At 28.4% G+C, this 22341-nt stretch overlaps 1 protein-coding gene across 3 annotated transcripts in view; it reads right to left on the bottom strand.

Annotated features, from left to right (window-relative positions):
- Nucleotides 1-22341, bottom strand: part of LOC145261122 (cationic amino acid transporter 2-like) — a 180234-nt gene that overhangs the window by 57232 nt on the left and 100661 nt on the right. For all 3 annotated transcript variants that reach the window (XM_080119366.1, XM_080119368.1, XM_080119367.1), the window contains 4 exons: nucleotides 19300-19428; nucleotides 15116-15271; nucleotides 13700-13839; nucleotides 6659-6779 (listed from right to left, as the gene is read on the bottom strand). In XM_080119366.1, coding sequence (XP_079975492.1) covers nucleotides 6659-6779; nucleotides 13700-13839; nucleotides 15116-15271; nucleotides 19300-19428 — 546 coding nt within the window. The remainder of the gene's footprint in view (nucleotides 1-6658; nucleotides 6780-13699; nucleotides 13840-15115; nucleotides 15272-19299; nucleotides 19429-22341) is intronic.

Below are 22341 nucleotides of genomic sequence, written 5' to 3'. Positions count from 1 at the left end.
CTAAAAAAAAGAAGAGTTTATCATCATTTCATTCAGTTTAAATATCCATGGTTTTTGGCTTCTTCACCTGAAAAAAAAATAAAATAAATAAATAAATAGATAAATAAAAAATATAATTAAGATAAAAAAAAAAGAAGAGTTTATCATCATTTCATTCAGTTTAAATATCCATGGTTTTTGGCTTCTTCACCTGAAAAAAAAAAAAAATAAATAAATAGATAAATAAAAAATATAATTAAATAAAAAAAAAGAAGAGTTTATCATCATTTCATTCAGTTTAAATATCCATGGTTTTTGGCTTCTTCACCTGAAAAAAAAATAAAATAAATAAATAGATAAATAAAAAATATAATTAAAATAAAAAAAAAGAAGAGTTTATCATCATTTCATTCAGTTTAAATATCCATGGTTTTTGGCTTCTTCACCTGAAAAAAAAAATAAAATAAATAAATAGATAAATAAAAAATATAATTAAAATAAAAAAAAAGAAGAGTTTATCATCATTTCATTCAGTTTAAATATCCATGGTTTTTGGCTTCTTCACCTGAAAAAAAAAAATGAATAAAATAAACAAAATAAATAGATAAATAAAAAATATAATTAAAATAAAAAAAAGAAGAGTTTATCAGCATTTCATTCAGTTTAAATATCCATTGTTTTTGGCTTCTTCACCTGAAAAAAAAATAAATAAATAAAATAAATAAATAGATAAATAAAAAATATAATTAAGATAAAAAAAAAGAAGAGTTTATCATCATTTCATTCAGTTTAAATATCCATGGTTTTTGGCTTCTTCACCTGAAAAAAAAAAAATAAATAAATAGATAAATAAAAAATATAATTAAAATAAAAAAAAAGAAGAGTTTATCATCATTTCATTCAGTTTAAATATCCATGGTTTTTGGCTTCTTCACCTGAAAAAAAAAATAAAATAAATAAATAGATAAATAAAAAATATAATTAAAATAAAAAAAAAGAAGAGTTTATCATCATTTCATTCAGTTTAAATATCCATGGTTTTTGGCTTCTTCACCTGAAAAAAAAATAAATAAAATAAACAAAATAAATAGATAAATAAAAAATATAATTAAAATAAAAAAAAAGAAGAGTTTATCATAATTTCATTCAGTTTAAATATCCATGGTTTTTGGCTTCTTCACCTGAAAAAAAAAAAATAAAATAAATAAAATAAATAGATGAATAAAAAATATAATTAAAATAAAAAAAAAGAAGAGTTTATCATCATTTCATTCAGTTTAAATATCAATGGTTTTTGGCTTCTTCACCTGAAAAAAAATAAAAATAAAATAAATAGATAAATAAAAAATATAATTAAAATAAAAAAAAGAAGAGTTTATCATCATTTCATTCAGTTTAAATATCCATGGTTTTTGGCTTCTTCACCTGAAAAAAAAAAAAATAAATAAAATAAATAAATAGATAAATAAAAAATATAATTAAAATAAAAAAAGTAGAGTTTATCATCATTTCATTCAGTTTAAATATCCATGGTTTTTGGCTTCTTCACCTGAAAAAAAAATAAAATAAATAAATAGATAAATAAAAAATATAATTAAAATAAAAAAAAAGAAGAGTTTATCATCATTTCATTCAGTTTAAATATCCATGGTTTTTGGCTTCTTCACCTGAAAAAAAAATAAAATAAATAAATAGATAAATAAAAAATATAATTAAAATAAAAAAAAAGAAGAGTTTATCATCATTTCATTCAGTTTAAATATCCATGGTTTTTGGCTTCTTCACCTGAAAAAAAAAAAAAAAATAAAAAATAAATAAATAGATAAATAAAAAATATAATTAAAATAAAAAAAAAGAAGAGTTTATCATCATTTCATTCAGTTTAAATATCCATGGTTTTTGGCTTCTTCACCTGAAAAAAAAATAAAATAAATAAATAGATAAATAAAAAATATAATTAAAATAAAAAAAAAGAAGAGTTTATCATCATTTCATTCAGTTTAAATATCCATGGTTTTTGGCTTCTTCACCTGAAAAAAAAAAAAAAATAAATAAATAGATAAATAAAAAATATAATTAAAATAAAAAAAAGAAGAGTTTATCATCATTTCATTCAGTTTTAATATCCATGGTTTTTGGCTTCTTCACCTGAAAAAAAAAATAAATAAAATAAACAAAATAAATAGATAAATAAAAAATATAATTAAAATAAAAAAAAGAAGAGTTTATCATCATTTCATTCAGTTTAAATATCCATGGTTTTTGGCTTCTTCACCTGAAAAAAAATAAAATAAATAAATAGATAAATAAAAAATATAATTAAAATAAAAAAAAAGAAGAGTTTATCATCATTTCATTCAGTTTAAATATCCATGGTTTTTGGCTTCTTCACCTGAAAAAAAAAATAAATAAAATAAATAAAATAAATAGATAAATAAAAAATATAATTAAAATAAAAAAAAAGAAGAGTTTATCATCATTTCATTCAGTTTAAATATCCATGGTTTTTGGCTTCTTCACCTGAAAAAAAAAAAAAAAATAAATAAATAAATAGATAAATAAAAAATATAATTAAAATAAAAAAAAGAAGAGTTTATCATCATTTCATTCAGTTTTAATATCCATGGTTTTTGGCTTCTTCACCTGAAAAAAAAATAAAAAAAAAATAAATAAATAGATAAATAAAAAATATAATTAAAATAAAAAAAAAAGAAGAGTTTATCATCATTTCATTCAGTTTTAATATCCATGGTTTTTGGCTTCTTCACCTGAAAAAACAATAAAAAAAAATAAATAAATAGATAAATAAAAAATATAATTAAAATAAAAAAAAGAAGAGTTTATCATCATTTCATTCAGTTTTAATATCCATGGTTTTTGGCTTCTTCACCTGAAAAAACAATAAAAAAAAATAAATAAATAGATAAATAAAAAATATAATTAAAATAAAAAAAAGAAGAGTTTATCATTTCATTCAGTTTAAATATCCATGGTTTTTGGCTTCTTCACCTGAAAAAAAAAAATAAAATAAATAAAATAAATAGATAAATAAAAAATATAATTAAAATAAAAAAAAAGAAGAGTTTATCATCATTTCATTCAGTTTAAATATCCATGGTTTTTGGCTTCTTCACCTGAAAAAAAAATAAATAAATAAAATAAATAAATAGATAAATAAAAAATATAATTAAAATAAAAAAAGAAGAGTTTATCATCATTTCATTCAGTTTTAATATCCATGGTTTTTGGCTTCTTCACCTGAAAAAACAATAAAAAAAAATAAATAAATAGATAAATAAAAAATATAATTAAAATAAAAAAAAGAAGAGTTTATCATCATTTCATTCAGTTTTAATATCCATGGTTTTTGGCTTCTTCACCTGAAAAAACAATAAAAAAAAATAAATAAATAGATAAATAAAAAATATAATTAAAATAAAAAAAAGAAGAGTTTATCATTTCATTCAGTTTAAATATCCATGGTTTTTGGCTTCTTCACCTGAAAAAAAAAAATAAATAAATAAAGAAAATAAATAAATAGATAAATAAAAAATATAATTAATATAAAAAAACAAGAGTTTATCATTTCATTCAGTTTAAATATCCATGGTTTTTGGCTTCTACACCTGAAAAAAAAAATAAATAAATAAAATAAATAAATAGATAAATAAAAAATATAATTAAAATAAAAAAAAAGAAGAGTTTATCATCATTTCATTCAGTTTAAATATCCATGGTTTTTGGCTTCTTCACCTGAAAAAAAAAAAATAAAATAAATTAATAGATAAATAAAAAATATAATTAAAATAAAAAAAAAGAAGAGTTTATCATTTCATTCAGTTTAAATATCCATGGTTTTTGGCTTCTTCACCTGAAAAAAAAAAAATAAATAAATAGATAAATAAAAAATATAATCAATAAAAAAAAAGAAGAGTTTATCATCATTTCATTCAGTTTAAATATCCATGGTTTTTGGCTTCTTCACCTGAAAAACAAGCAAAGCAAAATTTATCAAATGTAAAATTGTTTTAGAATGGTTATTCGATTTGTTTAATGAGGAAAATCTATTGTTTTTTATAAAAAAAGACAGAAATAATGCAGAAGTGGTTTATATTAGGAATAAGATCAAAGCAAAATAAATATTTAGTTTTTTTTTATAATAAGCCAATGACAGCAAATAAATATTTTCTTAAACAACGTTGGCTTCTACAATTTAATTGGCTCAGCATTTTAGCACCTTTCAGCGTTTTATGAAAACTCCTGAAAAATTCCAATAATAGCATGGTTCTTATTCTGCATAAGTACCAAGATACCTTTCAAGAACTCCTTCAGATCTTCAAATTTTGTGCTGAACATAGTTGTTCTGTATAATGTAGTATAAATTCCCTGTCATTTATCTGCCTCAGCCAACCTTTATTTAGGAGAGCACACTAGGCTAGTAAGGGTTACATCCAGTCCCACGCAATCCAAGGCAAATAGTATCTGTGGTACTATAACATACTCCTTGTTTAATCGTATGTGAATATTTGTTTTCTGCTTTGTCTTTTTTATTTCATGTGATGGTGTCTATGGAATAAGATCAATCTTTGTATCACAAGAGTGTTCTATAGTTCTGTCTGATTTAGTTTGAAGTTGGCCATATTTGTTTTTGTCTAGTGTAGTTCTGGTGATGTTGGGTTTTGTGACTCTAATATCAACCTCCTTTGGTCTTATTGTGTCAAGTTCAGGGATATTAAAGTGAACCTGTTTTGTCACCGGAATTGGTATGGCCCACAAATAGATGTGATTGAGATGGAGTCTAGTTCCGTTAGGCGACTCTACTTCATAGCTTCTTGGTCCTTTGTCATTCTTGACGATGGTTCCAGGGTGCCATATTTTGTTGAACTTACATAGTACTCATACATACTCATACATACAGCCTTTATTTCTTAGAGATTTTCCCATGTTCATGAAAAGGAGACTACGGCTGCCATGGCTGAAGCAGAGATTCTGAAGGAAGCTGCAGACTGAAATGATAGTTGTTGGTATTTGGTTAATAAGTCAGAGCTGAACGATATAGCGAGCATAACATTTATTTAGGAGAGAATAATGGTGTTAATTTTCTGGTTTCGCTATAATCTTTTATGCTTGCTGGTCTCTCATGAAATTATTCACCATCTTCTATTTTTCCTGGTTTTGATCGATTCGATAAGGTGGTTGGTTTAGGCCTTCCAAAAATTATTTCAACTGGTGATGGTAGTTTGCTGTCTATTGGTGTTGCCCTAATTTGTAGCACAACTAATTGGGTGTCAGGCCTCTTTTTTGTCGCTTTAATGTCGCACATGTCTCTTTATAAAGCCATTGCTTCTAGTGTAGTGAAGTGTGCTTGTGACGTGCCTGATGCCTCAGGAATTGCTGAAGCTTTGAAAAGCCTGTTCAGAGTACTGTAGACTATTGTTCATTATGATTTCGTCTGAACGACCAAAAAACGAGCTATAATATTCCGTTTTATCTGTTGCTGCTTTGGCATTTCATCAATGATCAGGTACTTTGAGTACCTGTCGATACCCACATCACAGAGATGAAACTTTCAGGTCATGAATACATAAGTTTAATTATCATAACAATGCAATTTACAATCCATTCTGATCCATTCAAACAGAATAAAAAATAGGAGGCATTACTTTTGTACTTTTGGAACGCCCCCTGTAGATCTCATCATGCTAAACAGTGCCAATATGTACATATGGATCAGAATCCTGTTCACTCCGGCACCTGCTCTGTACCTGCGTCTCATCTCTAGAGAACCACTGGGTTTGAAAGTCCTGTATTTCCCTTATTGGAACAGAAAGACAGCCCAGAGAAAGACGATTACAACTTAAGTTGTAATCGTCTTTCTCTGGGATCACAGACAGCGAATACAGAGAATGGCACTACTGTTCAAAGACACGCACTATCAAGGAATGCGTGCATGCGAAAAACATGTTTAATTGATACAAGAAGAAACTTTGCAAAATAGGAAGAGAAAGTTTCATTCTAACATTTAAAACAACTTTATTGATAAATAAATAAAATAAAAGGGATTGAAACAGATGGGTGTAGTACTTGAGTAAGTTCATAAGTATAGAAGAAGACAAAAAATTAGAGTCCACATGGTGTTGAGTAAGGGTCCCATAAGTAGGGAAGAAAGAAACGTTCATATAATGAAAAAGTTTGAATGTCCTGGTTGTAAGGAAAGGAAAGAAATTCATGCATAAGAATGTGTATTGTACATATAAACGTGTTCAAGTCAGACCGTGTGTCTATGTATCTATGTAGGCATGTGTGCGTTTCATTAAGTCCACAAGTGTGCAGCTATAGCAATGTTGGATCCTTGGGGTTTCTTGTCAAAAAGATAAAGTAAAACAAGTGAGAAATTAGATTTTTATCCAATCATATCACTACATTTGTTACAAATGGCTGCCAAATTACAAATGGTTGCCAAATTACAAATGGCTGCCAACGAATCACTTGTCACATATTTATTCACATATTTTGCTTTATTAATACATCGTTCTACAAATAGTTTGAAAAATAAACTAATAGAGATAAATGAATTACTAGAGTTACTTATCCAAAAGAATTTGAATTTAGTATCAGATATTTCATAACCTACTATAGCATCCATTGATCCAATTTAAGAAACCAAAATGGAACCAACCTGTTGTTGCAATGCAATCAAATCCTATGAAACCATAAAAACAGGTGGCAGCAGCAGAAAGCACACCAGAAAGTCCAAAAGGCATGAAACCACCATCCCCTCCTTTGGCATCCCCTGGAATCTTTGATTATCAAATAAAAATAAATAAGTGTAGAAAAAAAACATTTTATGTGAACAATTATAAAGATTTTTTAAAAGTAATATATATATATATATATATATATATATATATATATGTATATATATATATATATATATATATATATATATATATATATATATGTATATATATATATATATATGCATATATATATATATATATATATGTATATATATATATATATATATATGTATATATATATATATATATATATATATGTATATATATATATATATATATATATATATGTATATATATATATGTATATATATATATATATATGTATATATATATATATATATATATATATGTATATATATATATATATATATATATATATGTATATATATATATGTATATATATATATATATATATATATATATATATATGTATATATATATATATATGTATATATATATATGTATATATATATATATATATATATATATATATGTATATATATATATATATATATATATATATATATATATATATATATATATATACGAGCAATAAATGTTTAATAAAACATGTTAAAAAACACTTTGAAATGAGTTAAAAACACATTTAATCTGAAAAGGAAACACTAGGTAAGTGGATAGTCCTTAATCCGCGGAGTTTCGAAGAAATACTTTCCTTCTCATCAGAGGGCAGGAATTAGCAAAATGCAGGATCGGATTTTGCATGCAAAAGTATTTGATGAAACAACAAGTAAGTCAAAGATCTTACTTGATAACAAAAAAAGTGAAGCAGGGGGAATGTGGTGAAGAAAAGGTGATTACACGTGAATGGATAGTCTGGTGGAAAATAAATAATCCAGTGACGGTAAAATCCAAATATATAACTTCGAGAAAGTTAATTGAATTTCCATTTACACAAGTAAAATCCAAGGAAATCCCGTAATTGGAAGAAGATGATCCATAATAATCCAAAGGCAGAAATCCATGGAATAATTCACAAAAATGTGTACAAGGAAAAAAGGAAAAAATTCCAATAATATTAATAAAAGAAAAATAAGATATGCTTTTCACTCTACTGCCGAGACATAAATATATATATATATATATATATATATATATATATATATATATATATATATATATATATATATATATATATATATAATAAAAATAAAAATTACAATAAGTTTACCAAGGTAATCAAAATGGTAAACTTAAAATATAATATAAATATTAAAGAGTTAATATTTACAAGTAAAATAAACTCAGCCAGATGTAAAAGCTCAATAAAACCGAAAAGGAAATAGAGCTTATAATATGAACAAATGATTAATAAAACATGTTAAAAGACATCTTGAAAAAGAGTTAAAAACATATTTAATTTTAAAAAAGGAAACACAAGATAAGTGGATAGTCCTTAATCCACAGAGTTTCGAAGAAATACTCTCCTTCTCATCAGAGGGCAGGAATTAGCAAAATGCAGGATCGGATTTTGCATATAAAAGTATTTAAATGAAACTACAAGTAAGTCACAGATCTTACCTCACCCTTTTTTTTAACCAAGTAAGATCTTGGTGGGGCACAGGTCTATAATACATATAAAACAAGCACAGGGATACAACATTGCGATGATGAGACAGAGGTGGAACCTAATTGGTGATTGGTGATTCTTTTTTGGATAACGAGAAACGGATGGTGGCTTTGTAGGCATATAGTATACTATCAAGTGTGATTATTTTTCTAGTGTGGTAGAGAGAGCTCGCCTTCTTTGCAGCAGCCTTGGCAATGTCTACTATGTATTTTTTCCAATTCATGTTATTTGTGAATGTTAGGATGGGAAGTTTGAACGATTAACTCTCAACTAGATTGTTATTATCAATGGCAATTGATGCCTGGAAACGTTCCTTGCAATTGTTGAAGGAAAGGAGCTTTGTCTTAGTAGCATTAAATGTTGAAATACATTTTAGCAATGAGAGGGAGAAGACTAATAATAAGTGCAATAAGTGTGTGGGTTAATTCTTCCACTAGAGTTCTTGAATACTGTTACCACGAATTTTCAGCTATCAGAGAAACACGATTTGACAACGCATTTAGTGTAGAATTTTGAGAGAATAGGAGCATTTCTTTATTAGTTTAGCAGGGATAAGATCAGACTTACACGCCTTAAAGGTGTCAAGGTTTTTACAATACTATTATGGTGATTATCAGATCATCCAATGTGACTACTATCTGTAAAAGGAAATTTGGAAGGAGATTGGTTTGTGATGTCTCAAGTAGAGTTAGAGGCAAATCGCAATGCAAGCAGTTTAGCCTTCTTAATTACCATGTAAGCAACGTCATGGTTGTCGGATTGTGGGGTAATTCTCATTTGCCTATTATTCACTACACTATTATAATTTTTTCAGCAATCCTAAGTTCCTAAATTTTGCAATGATTTATATCGAAATCAAAAATTCAATAACGCATTAAAATGAAAAGCATTAAAATGAAAAGCATTAAAATGAAAATTTTAAAATGAAAAGCATTAAAATGAAAAGTATTAAAATGAATAGCATTAAAATGAAAAGTATTAAAATGAAAAGCATTAAAATGAAAAGTATTAAAATGAAAAGCATTAAAATGAAAATATTAAAATGAAAAGCATTAAAATGAAAATATTAAAATGAAAAGCATTAAAATGAAAAGTATTAAAATGAATAGCATTAAAATGAAAAGTATTAAAATGAATAGCATTAAAATGAAAATATTAAAATGAAAAGCATTAAAATGAAAAGTATTAAAATGAAAATTTTAAAATGAAAAGTATTAAAATGAAAAGCATTAAAATGAAAAGTATTAAAATGAAAAGCATTAAAATGAAAATATTAAAATGAAAAGCATTAAAATGAAAATATTAAAATGAATAGCATTAAAATGAAAATATTAAAATGAAAAGCATTAAAATGAAAAATATTAAAATGAAAAGCATTAAAATGAAAATATTAAAATGAAAAGCATTAAAATGAAAATATTAAAATGAATAGCAATAAAATGAAAATATTAAAATGAAAAGCATTAAAATGAAAAGTATTAAAATGAATAGCATTAAAATGAAAAGTATTAAAATGAAAAGCATTAAAATGAAAAGTATTAAAATGAAAAGCATTAAAATGAAAAGTATTAAAATGAAAAGCATTAAAATGAAAATATTAAAATGAAAAGCATTAAAATGAAAATATTAAAATGAATAGCATTAAAATGAAAATATTAAAATGAAAAGCATTAAAATGAATAGCATTAAAATGAAAATATTAAAATGAAAAGCATTAAAATGAAAAGCATTAAAATGAAAAGCATTAAAATGAAAATATTAAAATGAAAAGCATTAAAATGAAAAGTATTAAAATGAATAGCATTAAAATGAAAAGTATTAAAATGAAAAGCATTAAAATGAAAATATTAAAATGAAAAGCATTAAAATGAAAATATTAAAATGAAAAGCATTAAAATGAAAAGCATTAAAATGAAAATATTAAAATGAAAAGCATTAAAATGAAAATATTAAAATGAATAGCATTAAAATGAAAATATTAAAATGAAAAGCATTAAAATGAAAAGTATTAAAATGAAAAGCATTAAAATGAAAAGTATTAAAATGAAAAGCATTAAAATGAAAATATTAAAATGAAAAGCATTAAAATGAAAATATTAAAATGAAAAGCATTAAAATGAAAAGTATTAAAATGAATAGCATTAAAATGAAAAGTATTAAAATGAATAGCATAAAAATGAAAAGTATTAAAATGAAAAGCATTAAAATGAAAATATTAAAATGAAAATTTTAAAATGAAAAGCATTAAAATGAAAATTTAAAAATGAAAAGCATTAAAATGAAAAGCATTAAAATGAAAATTTTAAAATGAAAAGCATTAAAATGAAAATTTTAAAATGAGAAGCATTAAAATGAAAATATTAAAATGAAAAGCATTAAAATGAAAAGCATTAAAATGAAAATTTTAAAATTATGATTTAAAACATAATGAATGAATAGTTACTTCTAATTTATTATCTCCCTTTATCACATTACACTATTATAATTTTTTCAGCAATCCTAAGTTCCTAAATTTTGCAATGATTTATATCGAAATCAAAAATTCAATAACGCATTAAAATGAAAAGCATTAAAATGAAAAGCATTAAAATGAAAATTTTAAAATGAAAAGCATTAAAATGAAAAGTATTAAAATGAATAGCATTAAAATGAAAAGTATTAAAATGAAAAGCATTAAAATGAAAAGTATTAAAATGAAAAGCATTAAAATGAAAATATTAAAATGAAAAGCATTAAAATGAAAATATTAAAATGAAAAGCATTAAAATGAAAATATTAAAATGAAAAGCATTAAAATGAAAAGTATTAAAATGAATAGCATTAAAATGAAAAGTATTAAAATGAATAGCATTAAAATGAAAATATTAAAATGAAAAGCATTAAAATGAAAAGTATTAAAATGAAAATTTTAAAATGAAAAGTATTAAAATGAAAAGCATTAAAATGAAAAGTATTAAAATGAAAAGCATTAAAATGAAAATATTAAAATGAAAAGCATTAAAATGAAAATATTAAAATGAATAGCATTAAAATGAAAATATTAAAATGAAAAGCATTAAAATGAAAAATATTAAAATGAAAAGCATTAAAATGAAAATATTAAAATGAAAAGCATTAAAATGAAAATATTAAAATGAATAGCATTAAAATGAAAAGTATTAAAATGAAAAGCATTAAAATGAAAAGTATTAAAATGAATAGCATTAAAATGAAAAGTATTAAAATGAAAAGCATTAAAATGAAAAGTATTAAAATGAAAAGCATTAAAATGAAAAGTATTAAAATGAAAAGCATTAAAATGAAAATATTAAAATGAAAAGCATTAAAATGAAAATATTAAAATGAATAGCATTAAAATGAAAATATTAAAATGAAAAGCATTAAAATGAAAATATTAAAATGAATAGCATTAAAATGAAAATATTAAAATGAAAAGCATTAAAATGAAAAATATTAAAATGAAAAGCATTAAAATGAAAATATTAAAATGAAAAGCATTAAAATGAAAAGTATTAAAATGAATAGCATTAAAATGAAAAGTATTAAAATGAAAAGCATTAAAATGAAAATATTAAAATGAAAAGCATTAAAATGAAAATATTAAAATGAAAAGCATTAAAATGAAAAGTATTAAAATGAATAGCATTAAAATGAAAAGTATTAAAATGAATAGCATTAAAATGAAAAGTATTAAAATGAAAAGCATTAAAATGAAAATATTAAAATGAAAATTTTAAAATGAAAAGCATTAAAATGAAAATTTAAAAATGAAAAGCATTAAAATGAAAAGCATTAAAATGAAAATTTTAAAATGAAAAGCATTAAAATGAAAATTTTAAAATGAGAAGCATTAAAATGAAAATATTAAAATGAAAAGCATTAAAATGAAAAGCATTAAAATGAAAATTTTAAAATTATGATTTAAAACATAATGAATGAATAGTTACTTCTAATTTATTATCTCCCTTTATCACAGCATGTGATAACATAACTTTGTGGTGGTGGTTATTATTATTATTATTATTATTATTATTATTATTATTATTATTATTGGCTCACATGGAGCTTTCACACAAGTCAACAAACGATCTGTGTTCTCTGGAAGCTGAGTGACAACAAATCGCCCCAGACGTCCAGCTCTCTCCACCTCCTTCGATAGCATTTGCAAATAAATCTGCGTCATCGCAACAGCCTCATACCATTGATTTCTCGCTGGTAGTGATCATTGGTTTATACTGGAATTTGAGTGGCATTAAGCCTCCCCACGATCCCAGTTCTCTTCGCGCTTGTCCAGCGGAGGTCTTTCCATCCTCCTTGACCCTTCTCGGCTCTTTGGTATCACTTTTCTATTGGAGGGGAGACGGTGATGAAACAATGGGGGGATGCATGATCGTGGTGTAGAACTTGTTGATATGCAGCTTCGGTGTTCTTCATTCCCTGTAACGCTTGTGTTATTCCCCACATTCTATGGTTTTCCTTAATATTTCAGCTGTTTTCTTTATCGTTAGGCGTTGTATTTTTGCAGTTATTCCTCTGATTCCAATTTCTGCCATTCTTTTTTCAAAGTTTTTCGGTGCTCCTACTATTATCGGTACTATTTTGATTTTCTACATCATCCAAATCCCTTTTAACTCTCTGGCTAGCTCTGTGTATTTGCTTCGTTTCTCCTTTTCTTTCATACTCACCCTGTGGTCAGCTGGGACAGCAAAGTCTACGATTTGACAGGATTTTCTTTCTTGTTAATTATTACGACATCTGGTCTTCTTGCTTGGATGGGTTTGTCCGTCTGTATGTCCATGTCCTATAGGATTTTGTGGTTCTCGTTTTCGAGTGCTGTTGCAGGTTTATGCTTGTACCATTTGTCTGTACGCTCAAAATGCAGTCGTTTGCATAATTCCTAGTGCACCGCCCTCCCTACTTGGTAATGCCTGTTTTTGTATTCCTTTTGGGCCAGTTTGCTGCATTCACTTACTATATGGTTTATCGTTTCGTCTCTCTGTCCACATAGTCTGCATTTGCTGCTTTCTTGTGTTTTATCGATCCTTGTTTTGATATGGTTGGTTCTTATCGAGTTATCTTGTGCTGCAGTTATTAGAGATTCAGTTTCTCGGTTTATATGCCCTTTTCGCATCCATGTCCAGGTGTTTTCGTTATTCTCATCTTTTGTCATTCTTATGAATCTTCCATGAAGTTGTTTCTCTTCCCATTTCTCTTTTCTCGTTTTGTCTCTCTGTTTTCTGTTTTTTTTTTTTTTTTTTTTCGCTGTCTCTCGCTGCCATAATTATCCTTTCAATTTTCAATAGAAAAATGCAAACAAAAATCAACTTACATCATCCTTTTGAATGTTCCAATTTTTCGGGTCACACTTAAAAAATCCACAAATCATAAAATACAGAAGAACAAGAAGATTGATAACTGTAAAAATGCTGTTAAAAGTTGCCGACTGCTTCACTCCGAGAATTAAAAGAACTGTAAGAAAAAAAAATTCGATTTGGAAAAGATAAAATAAAAAAAATATTCAAAATGTACACTTTTAAACATCTTAATATTTAATCTTGAATATTTAAAAAAGAAAACAAATTGATGTATGCAATAATAGCTTTGTTAATGACATTGTCCCTACGTTAACATTGATTTTTTTTACGTTAGTAGTGTTGTATTATGAGGACGACCTGTTTGAACTCAGCAGATCATCTGGACAGTGGTTTATCACATACAGTTTTTTAGTTTGATAACATGTAGTGTGTGTGTGTGTGTGTGTGTGTGTGTGTGTGTGCATAATTTGAACTAAGAATGATGGAGAGATATTTTATATCATAAGATGTATTTAAAAACAGGTTTATATATATATATATTATATATATATATATATATATATATATATATATATATATATATATATATATATGCATATAAAAAGTGTAGGGGACTAAAAATCAGAGGACACCGGGGAGGAGTAATCTGCCCCTGCTCTAAGGCTGGTTGGTTTTTCCCTTTGGTCACGAGCAGACGTGTTGCCTTTTCCCTCTCAAGAAGAGGAGAACCTTCGTTCCACCACGAGAACTTTTTCCACCAGTCGGTGAGTCTTATCGAACTGTCGCTATTGTATTGTGTTTTATTGTTGTTTAAATGTTTGTCAGTGTATAATAAATGTGTAAACGTAATTGGGCAATTGTGTTTATTCATATATTTTTTGTTTAGTTAAAACTAACAAAAGTTTAAGCGCACATAAATTTTCAGTGCACCTTAGATAAATCATAATCCATGTTTACTGAATGAGAAATGTTTAGTGCCTTAAGGAAGGTAGGATGCCAGTGGTTTTCATTAAAAACACTTTACATTTCACGTTTCCTTTCTTCCATGTTTTGCATGTTTTGGTCGAGTTGTTTCTGTTTTTAATATGTAAAGAGAAAAACGCCATTATTAGCTATGAATGTTATTTTAAAATCAGTTTTTAATTATTGAATCCATATTTGTTAGAAATTAATGTTTTATCTTTGGGAAAAGTAAATTATTTAATTCACTATACAATAGGTTGTTTATTTATTTGTCAACGTTTTTAACTAGGAACATGATATTATCTCAAGAACATTTTTTAGCATAAGCATAATTATTGCAGGATTTCTAGCACACAGATTAAAAATTTTAAATATCAATTAAAAAAATTCGATAGAGCCAGTTGACAAATTAAAGGTAGCTATATTTTTTTTTTTTTTTAATAATCTTTTATTTATATATTTTTTACCTGTCAGGAGTAGTGTAAGCCCCAATGCAAAAAAATCCGGAAATTCGGCCAAGTTGGAGACATGCATATGAAGAGTTGAATTCAAAGCGTGACTGATCTTAAAACCAACCAGCGAATCAAAATTGGCTGACCATGCACGGGCAACGCTTGCTGTACCTGTTGAGGATATTCAGGGATAAATGACAAGTGTGAGGAATAATTGTTTAGTTGACTATAAAACAAATATTTTTTAAATACTTTTATAATTAAAAAAAAATATTGATGTAATGAATGAGTACATCCGGGTCTTTCCTTCTTACAAGATTGTGATAGGCTGGTTAAGCCATAATACCGACTGGTGAAGCCACATGGTAGAGATGTGGAAAGGCATACAAGCCTCGTGCTTTGACTACGACACTCATTCCAGACAGCAATTATGTATCCGTTTCGCAGGATCATATAATTGACAACATAAGCTTAGGAAAAAAAGTCTAACGACAAACTAATCAATATGACCTTGCAAGTTGAAAAATATAAAGAACGTTAGAAGAACTTAGCATTACTTACAGAAAGTGAGTATTTTTTCTCTCCAGTTTTTTTTTTTTTTACTTAACAAGAAACGTATAAAAAGAGTTTTTATTCAATTCTTATATAGAGTAAGAAATTGTCTCTTTCTCTTGGTTGTATATAGAAACGTTATTGTTTAATAGATAGTAGATACGAAAAAAAAAATTGAAAATGGAACAGATTTCGGAATGAACTATATACAGAATCATGCAACAGCAATTCCAACAATTGAAACAACAAAAACGAAAACCGGCAGGAAAGTACACTGGCCGAAACGTTTTAAGAAATACGTTACATATTGAAAAAAAATAAAGAAAAGCAGTTTTATATCTTTTTTTCAATCTGGGGGAGTATTTGTGTGTGCGTGCGCACACACACACACACACACACACACACACACACACACACACACACACACACACACACACACACACACACACACACACACGCGCGCGCAAATAAACGAACCTTTATTCATTCCAATTTTCTGTGTATTTTGCACAAAAATAAGTTCTTCCAGCAATGGCACAATTTCAAATGCGCCCATACACTTTTCTCACAACAACAAAAGTAAAATGAACATATTTCTGGCGGACGTAGTTGGCGACAGTCTCACGTGACACAAGCGACCAATAAGAAAATTCAGAAGATTGTCTTTTTAACACTTTTCCAAAAACCAAAATATCAGCAGTGGCAATCTTGTTTTGGAGTCGGCCCAAAATGTATAAAAACGTATCAAACAGTCTTCTAGAATTAATTCAGTTCATTTCGTTCATTAAGTCACTTCAGTCTTTTTCCTTCCTTCTCGCTTCGACAACACACGAGAACATGCCTCTCGTCTTCATAACATCGTCGCTACCAAAGCCATCAACACCATGATTACACACGCCACGCGGACACTCAAAAATCAGTTATGCACACACGCATCCATTCCGCACGTTTTCTAATTAATAACAACGACTTACTTTCCTCCCGAATTACTTTCCTCATGAGACTTTTTAAGTAAGGCGAACTTCGCCAGATAAAACACAAACTTTAAAATAATCTCCTAATTTTCACACAGGACTTTAACCTTCTAAACTCCTTGATTCCACGAAGGGCGTTTATCTAACATTCTAATCATAATGACTTCGAAATGACTTCCACCGATCGGACCTTTGTTTATTCACCTTGTTGTTTTTTGTTAAAAATAAATGCGATGCATTTTACATCAGAAGGAGGTGTCATTTTGTTTTCTTCTTTTTTTTTTTTTTTAAATTATTTTGTTTGGGACACAGAGATTTAATTCCACTTGCTGCACCCTTACAAAACCGAGCTCAGTGAGTGCTGAGTGACCTAACAAGTCACATTTTTTTGCCAACATCTTCTACACTTTATCGCCGAAATTGGAGACGCCATTTTATTTTACGCACCTGCTGTCCAAATGCAAAGGAGACACCATTATTTTAAACTATGGCCGAAGCATGAAATAAATAACAAAAAATTTAAACTTCCGGAAAGAACTATGACAAAAAGTAAATAAAGAAAGTGAAAAAGAACATATATCTATAATTGTTTAATTGGAAATGTTTCGATTTAATTAATGAAAACGGGAAATGAAAACCAAAACATTTACTGTATATAAATTTATCAAAATATAATTGTAAAAACATTTATTGAAAAGTTTGCGTAAGAAAATATAATTTTTAACAAAACAATTTTGTAATGAAAGCAACATTGGATTTTTATAAAATGTTTTTTTTTTCGAACAAATAAATACTTTTAAACATGAATGATTTTACAAATAAATAATTTTAAACATGTTATTGAATTAAAGCAAGTTTGGAGAGCTAACAACAAATTAATTTAAATGATTGTTTTTTTCTTTTTTTAACGGAGAAGTGGGTTGTTGTTTTTTATTTTTTTTTTACTGGGAATCGAAATATAATTGTAAAAATATTTATTGAAAAGTTGATGGGGACACCGCCATTTAAAACCGTCGCGGAATTCCCTTGCAGGTACCATTCGCATTTCCCTCTCACAGCAACAAATTTGAGAACCTGTGAGAAGCCCTGTGAGAAATTCCATATACAACCGCCATCTTTCTTCTTTAGGCCGGCCACACAGTTCTAGTAGCTGGTCTGTGATTGGTTTAAATTTAAATGTGGGTATTTGACTTGGCGCGCTTTTTGTATCATGCTATTATTTTTCAGCCTAACAGAAACTCGGCCTCGTGATAGACTCAACTCAGCGGTCCTCTCTCTGTCCAAGATGATCCTTTATTGACACCAAACAGTTGGTGAACGAAGGCCACATCTCTACAAGCAGAGACAACTTATATTGCTGTATTTATCCTAATTGAGGATGGCATTCAAGAAGTGTTGCATGTTTATTTACCAAATATTGGATCTTATCTTATTTCATCTTGAGTCCCAAGGGGCTCACATATGCCTGATTATAGGCGCCATCATTCCCACCCAGTTTATCATGAAACATTCATGGATCCTTACAAAGGAACAACGAACTAGCATTCCAACAATAAGAATTCGAGCTAAAGGCTCCATGCGTATGGGGGAAAATCGGGCCACCGTTTTGCAAAAGGACTTTCATTGCTGTTACTTATGAATACATTTTGAGTTTGAAAAAATATGGCTTTTGTCTGTGGAATTATTTGTTTGTGCAGGGAGGAAATTTAGTTGTGTGAGAAAGAAATTTTTAGGGAGTTGAGTTAGTGCTTTTCGGGCACTGCTTAATAAAATAAATAATTCGACACCAGCTACTGAATAAACGAACAAACAACTTCGTAAAACTTAACAAGGAAAAGGTTTATTGAAGCGAGTCAGGGTAAGATGCTAAAAAGATATAACTCGGATAAAACTTGTCTGCCTTTGCCCGGTAGTTATTCCCAAGTGGGAATCGTCGATACCGGTGTTGGCAGAAAGGGAGAGTGAGGAAACAGGTCCACTCTCTTTGGCGTCTGGCTGGAAAAAGGAGGAGTTTTTCTCGTCCGGAACGGAAGCAGTTAGAGTTCCTTAGGGGGTAAGGAAGGTCCCTGTGCTATGCGTCTGATTGGTCAGTATGTGCCATATCGCACAGTCAGGGGAGGCACTGATGCACAAGAAAAAGAGTTCTATTTGTTTCTGCTACAAATTTCTTATAGCCCATGCACCAGCATAAAGTCTATCATCCTGATGTAAAAAAAATAGATGTCTTCTTGAGTAATACTGCCATGATTGATTTTCTCCAGTAATGTCAGTTTCACCACATTTCTGGAAGTAATAAATGCTAATTTTAGGTTAATTTATTCTTTCCCTTTCCAGAAGCAATCGTTCACCATTTTCATTTTTTTGTTATTTATTTTATGCTTTGGCCATAGTTTAAAATAATGGTTTCTCCCTTGCAGTTGGACAGCAGGTGCGTGAAATAAAATTGGTGTCTCCAATTTCAGCGATAAAGTGTAGAAACGCTACATTTTTTTAAATTATTTCTATTCGATAAGCAATAGAGAATAAATGTTTAAATGTCAACAAATCGATTATTTTAAAAAACAAATCGATTATTAAAAAAAAAGCAAATTGTTGTTTTTTTTAAACAAATTGATTATTGATATTTTAAAAAGAAAATCATGGAGAAAAGAAAATCAGGGAAAAGGAACCTACCAATTGCGTATTCCAATATAAGGTTCCATCCAATAATAAATGCTATGAATTCTCCAACAGTGATGTAACTGTAAACATAAGCAGATCCTGTCCGAGGAATACGAGCACCAAATTCGGCATAGCACAGGCCTTTAGGAAAAAAATAAATGGCGAATATTTACATTTTCTAAAATAATAGAAAAATTAAGTCTGGACTAGAAAGGGATATGTGTGCAGAGCAGAAAAATTTTGTGGCTTAGTCACATAGAAAGAATTTAATTTTATTAATGATTCCATGAGTGGATTTTTGTTTTTTACTTGAAGGAAATTTTCAAAGACATCAAAAACATATGAGAAAAAAATGTTTAGAATACTTTCTTAGAAAATTACTTGTATTGTAATAAATTATGCATTTCGGGGATTAAAATTGAATTAAATTTTAAGAAAAATTAAAAGAAAAGTTAATGAAACAGACAAAACTAGTCAGACTTTGTGTTGAAAAGCAGACAAAATGGCTGAAACTTGTAATGCTATCATGTATTTAATTCAATTCTTCTAAAAAACTAATTTCTTATCTACATAGCTTTTGATAGTGGATAGATAAGAAGGGCGTAAAAACGCAAAATGTTCTTAAAGAAGATAAAATATTTAGGGTAGATCATTTATACATCGAAAAAAGAAATTGTCTGTCTGTGTGTCTGTCTGTGTGTCTGTGTGTGTGTGTACATTTCCCTACCAAACTACTCTGTCAATTTTCAGTCTACAGACTCGAGATTTGACATATGGGGTATTGAGATTTGGGAAAATCTTTTTAATCAGTTTTCGCCCAGAAATTTGTCTGTCAAAGGATCAAAGTTCAACGATTTGACTTTTGAAAACTCTACCAAACTCCTCCGCCAATTTTGGTCTAAACACTTGAAATTTTAGATGTGGGTTACTTGGATATGGATCAAATTTTTTAATTTGATTTGAGCCCAAAACAATAAATGTTAAGGGGTTAAAATTGGGGTCAAAGTTAAAAAAAATTTTGCCCTCTGCGGTCTCTACCAAATTACTCAGCCAATTATTGTTCTAAACATTTGAAATTTTACATAAAGTGTATTTAGACATAGGGAAAGCTTTTTAATCGTTTTTTGCCGAAACTTTGGCTGCCAAGGGGTCAAAGTTCAAAAGATTTGATCTTTGCGGTCTTTAGTAAACTATTCAGCCAATTTTGGGTCTAAACATTTGAAATTTTACATAAAGGGTATTCAGACATGCAGCACACTTTTTAATCAGTTTTGGGGCGAAAATTTGGCTGCCAAGAGGTCAAAGTTGAAAGATTTGACCTTTGCAGACTCTACCAAACTCATCCGCCAATTTTGGGTCTAAACACTTGAAATTTTAGATGTAGGTTACTTGGAGATGTGTCAAACTTTTTAAAATATCTATACATATGCACATAAAGTTATGAGCATGATATGTCCTAAGGTGGCCTATCATATGGACACTCAAAGAAAATGTATTCCGTGTGGTTTGAATACTGAAAGAGAAGTTTATTTACATATTTACATAGAGACAAATAAAGCATGTTAACGTTCAGGGAGAAGTCTCTGTTCACAAAGGTCCGGTGAATCCGGTGACTCGGTTCCTTATGTAGAATGTTCCAGGTTGGTTATTTATCTCCACATAACACCTCCCCAAGCCAATTACTCCTTGGAGAATTTTGCTTAATACCATCTGGGGCTCAGTCGGTTAACTTTTCTTTTCACCCGTGTACTTTTTCTCCTCAACACCGTTTGAGGGGATGGAGCTGGTGGTGAAACTGGTACTCTCTGACCTGGAGTAGAAGATACCACTCTCGGAGTAGGTTGTGCTATGGGTAGAGAAATATTAAAATACTCATACAATACCTCTAAGAGAAGTTCATTATCTTCTGTCTGTTTGTAGTCATCAGTGTGTCGAGGTCTTAGCTGATTCATATGCCAGCGACAGTCAAATTTACTACTTCTTACCGATTATAGTATGTGTTCAATTCTTTTCATAATCATCCCCTCCTCCCAAATGTTTTTTCCCAGTCCTATAATTCAAGAAGAATATTTTGTCACCAGGTTTGTAGAACCTTGTCGAATGATTTTCTCTCGTTGCTGTTGTCTTGGTTGCATTTGGTAAAATCCTGTCAAATACGGATCTGATTTTCTGTGCGAACATTAGTTCAGTTAGTAATAAACCAGCATTCGTGTTTGGGTGATCCTGTATACGGACAAAAAATTTTCAAGACTCTTCTCATCAGTGTCCATGCTTTGGTGTTTCCTTAAAGCTCTTTTGAACGTGTCAACAAATCTCTCTGCGAGGCCGTTTGATCTTGGATGGTATATTGCAGTTGTTAAATGTTCAATGGATAGGGTCTTGCAGATTCTTCAAATTCTTTGCTGAAGAGACGTTTTAATGCATCTATAGTACTAGTCGATGTCGGATGTTTACACTTAAACACTTCCAGCCATTTTGTTAAGCTGTCGACAGCCACTAAGAAATAATGTCCATTTAACGGACGTGCATAGTCAATGTGTAACCGCATCCATGGTGCATCCGTCTTTGGCCACGGTTGTGGTGCCTTTGCTGCTACCTGACACCCTCGACACTCTCTTACCATTTTTTCGATGTCCCGGTTCATATTAGGCCAATATGTATATCCGCAGATCAAGGCCTTCCTTCTGGACATGCCTAGATGACTGCTATGGAATTCTTTTAGCATTCTCTTTTACAGTTGTCTACATACAATAAAATCTGTGAGCAAATCGAAAATGGCGAAATTTTGGAGTCTTTCTTTGACTTTGTTGACTGGTTTTTCGTTCTTACAATGAATTCATCTGTTTCTGCTGCCTTATTGATGTCATCAAGAGCTACTGGTAACTCTCGAATCGTATTGCACAACAGTCCGGAGAGTTCTTTTTCCTCTCTCAGTGCAGCTATTACCGTGTCCTCTAAAGGTTCTGCACTCTTTCAAATCAATCTGGATAGTCCATCTGCATGTCCGATATTTTTTGGATGAAATGTACTCCATTTTAAAATTATAATTCAACA

This window comes from Euprymna scolopes, chromosome 37, assembly GCF_053919585.1.
Source record: "Euprymna scolopes isolate OS-2025 chromosome 37, ASM5391958v1, whole genome shotgun sequence".
Taxonomy (NCBI): Eukaryota; Metazoa; Mollusca; class Cephalopoda; order Sepiida; family Sepiolidae; genus Euprymna; species Euprymna scolopes.
The sequence above is the reverse complement of the archived record's forward strand: the minus strand, read 5'-3'. Positions and strand labels throughout refer to the sequence as shown.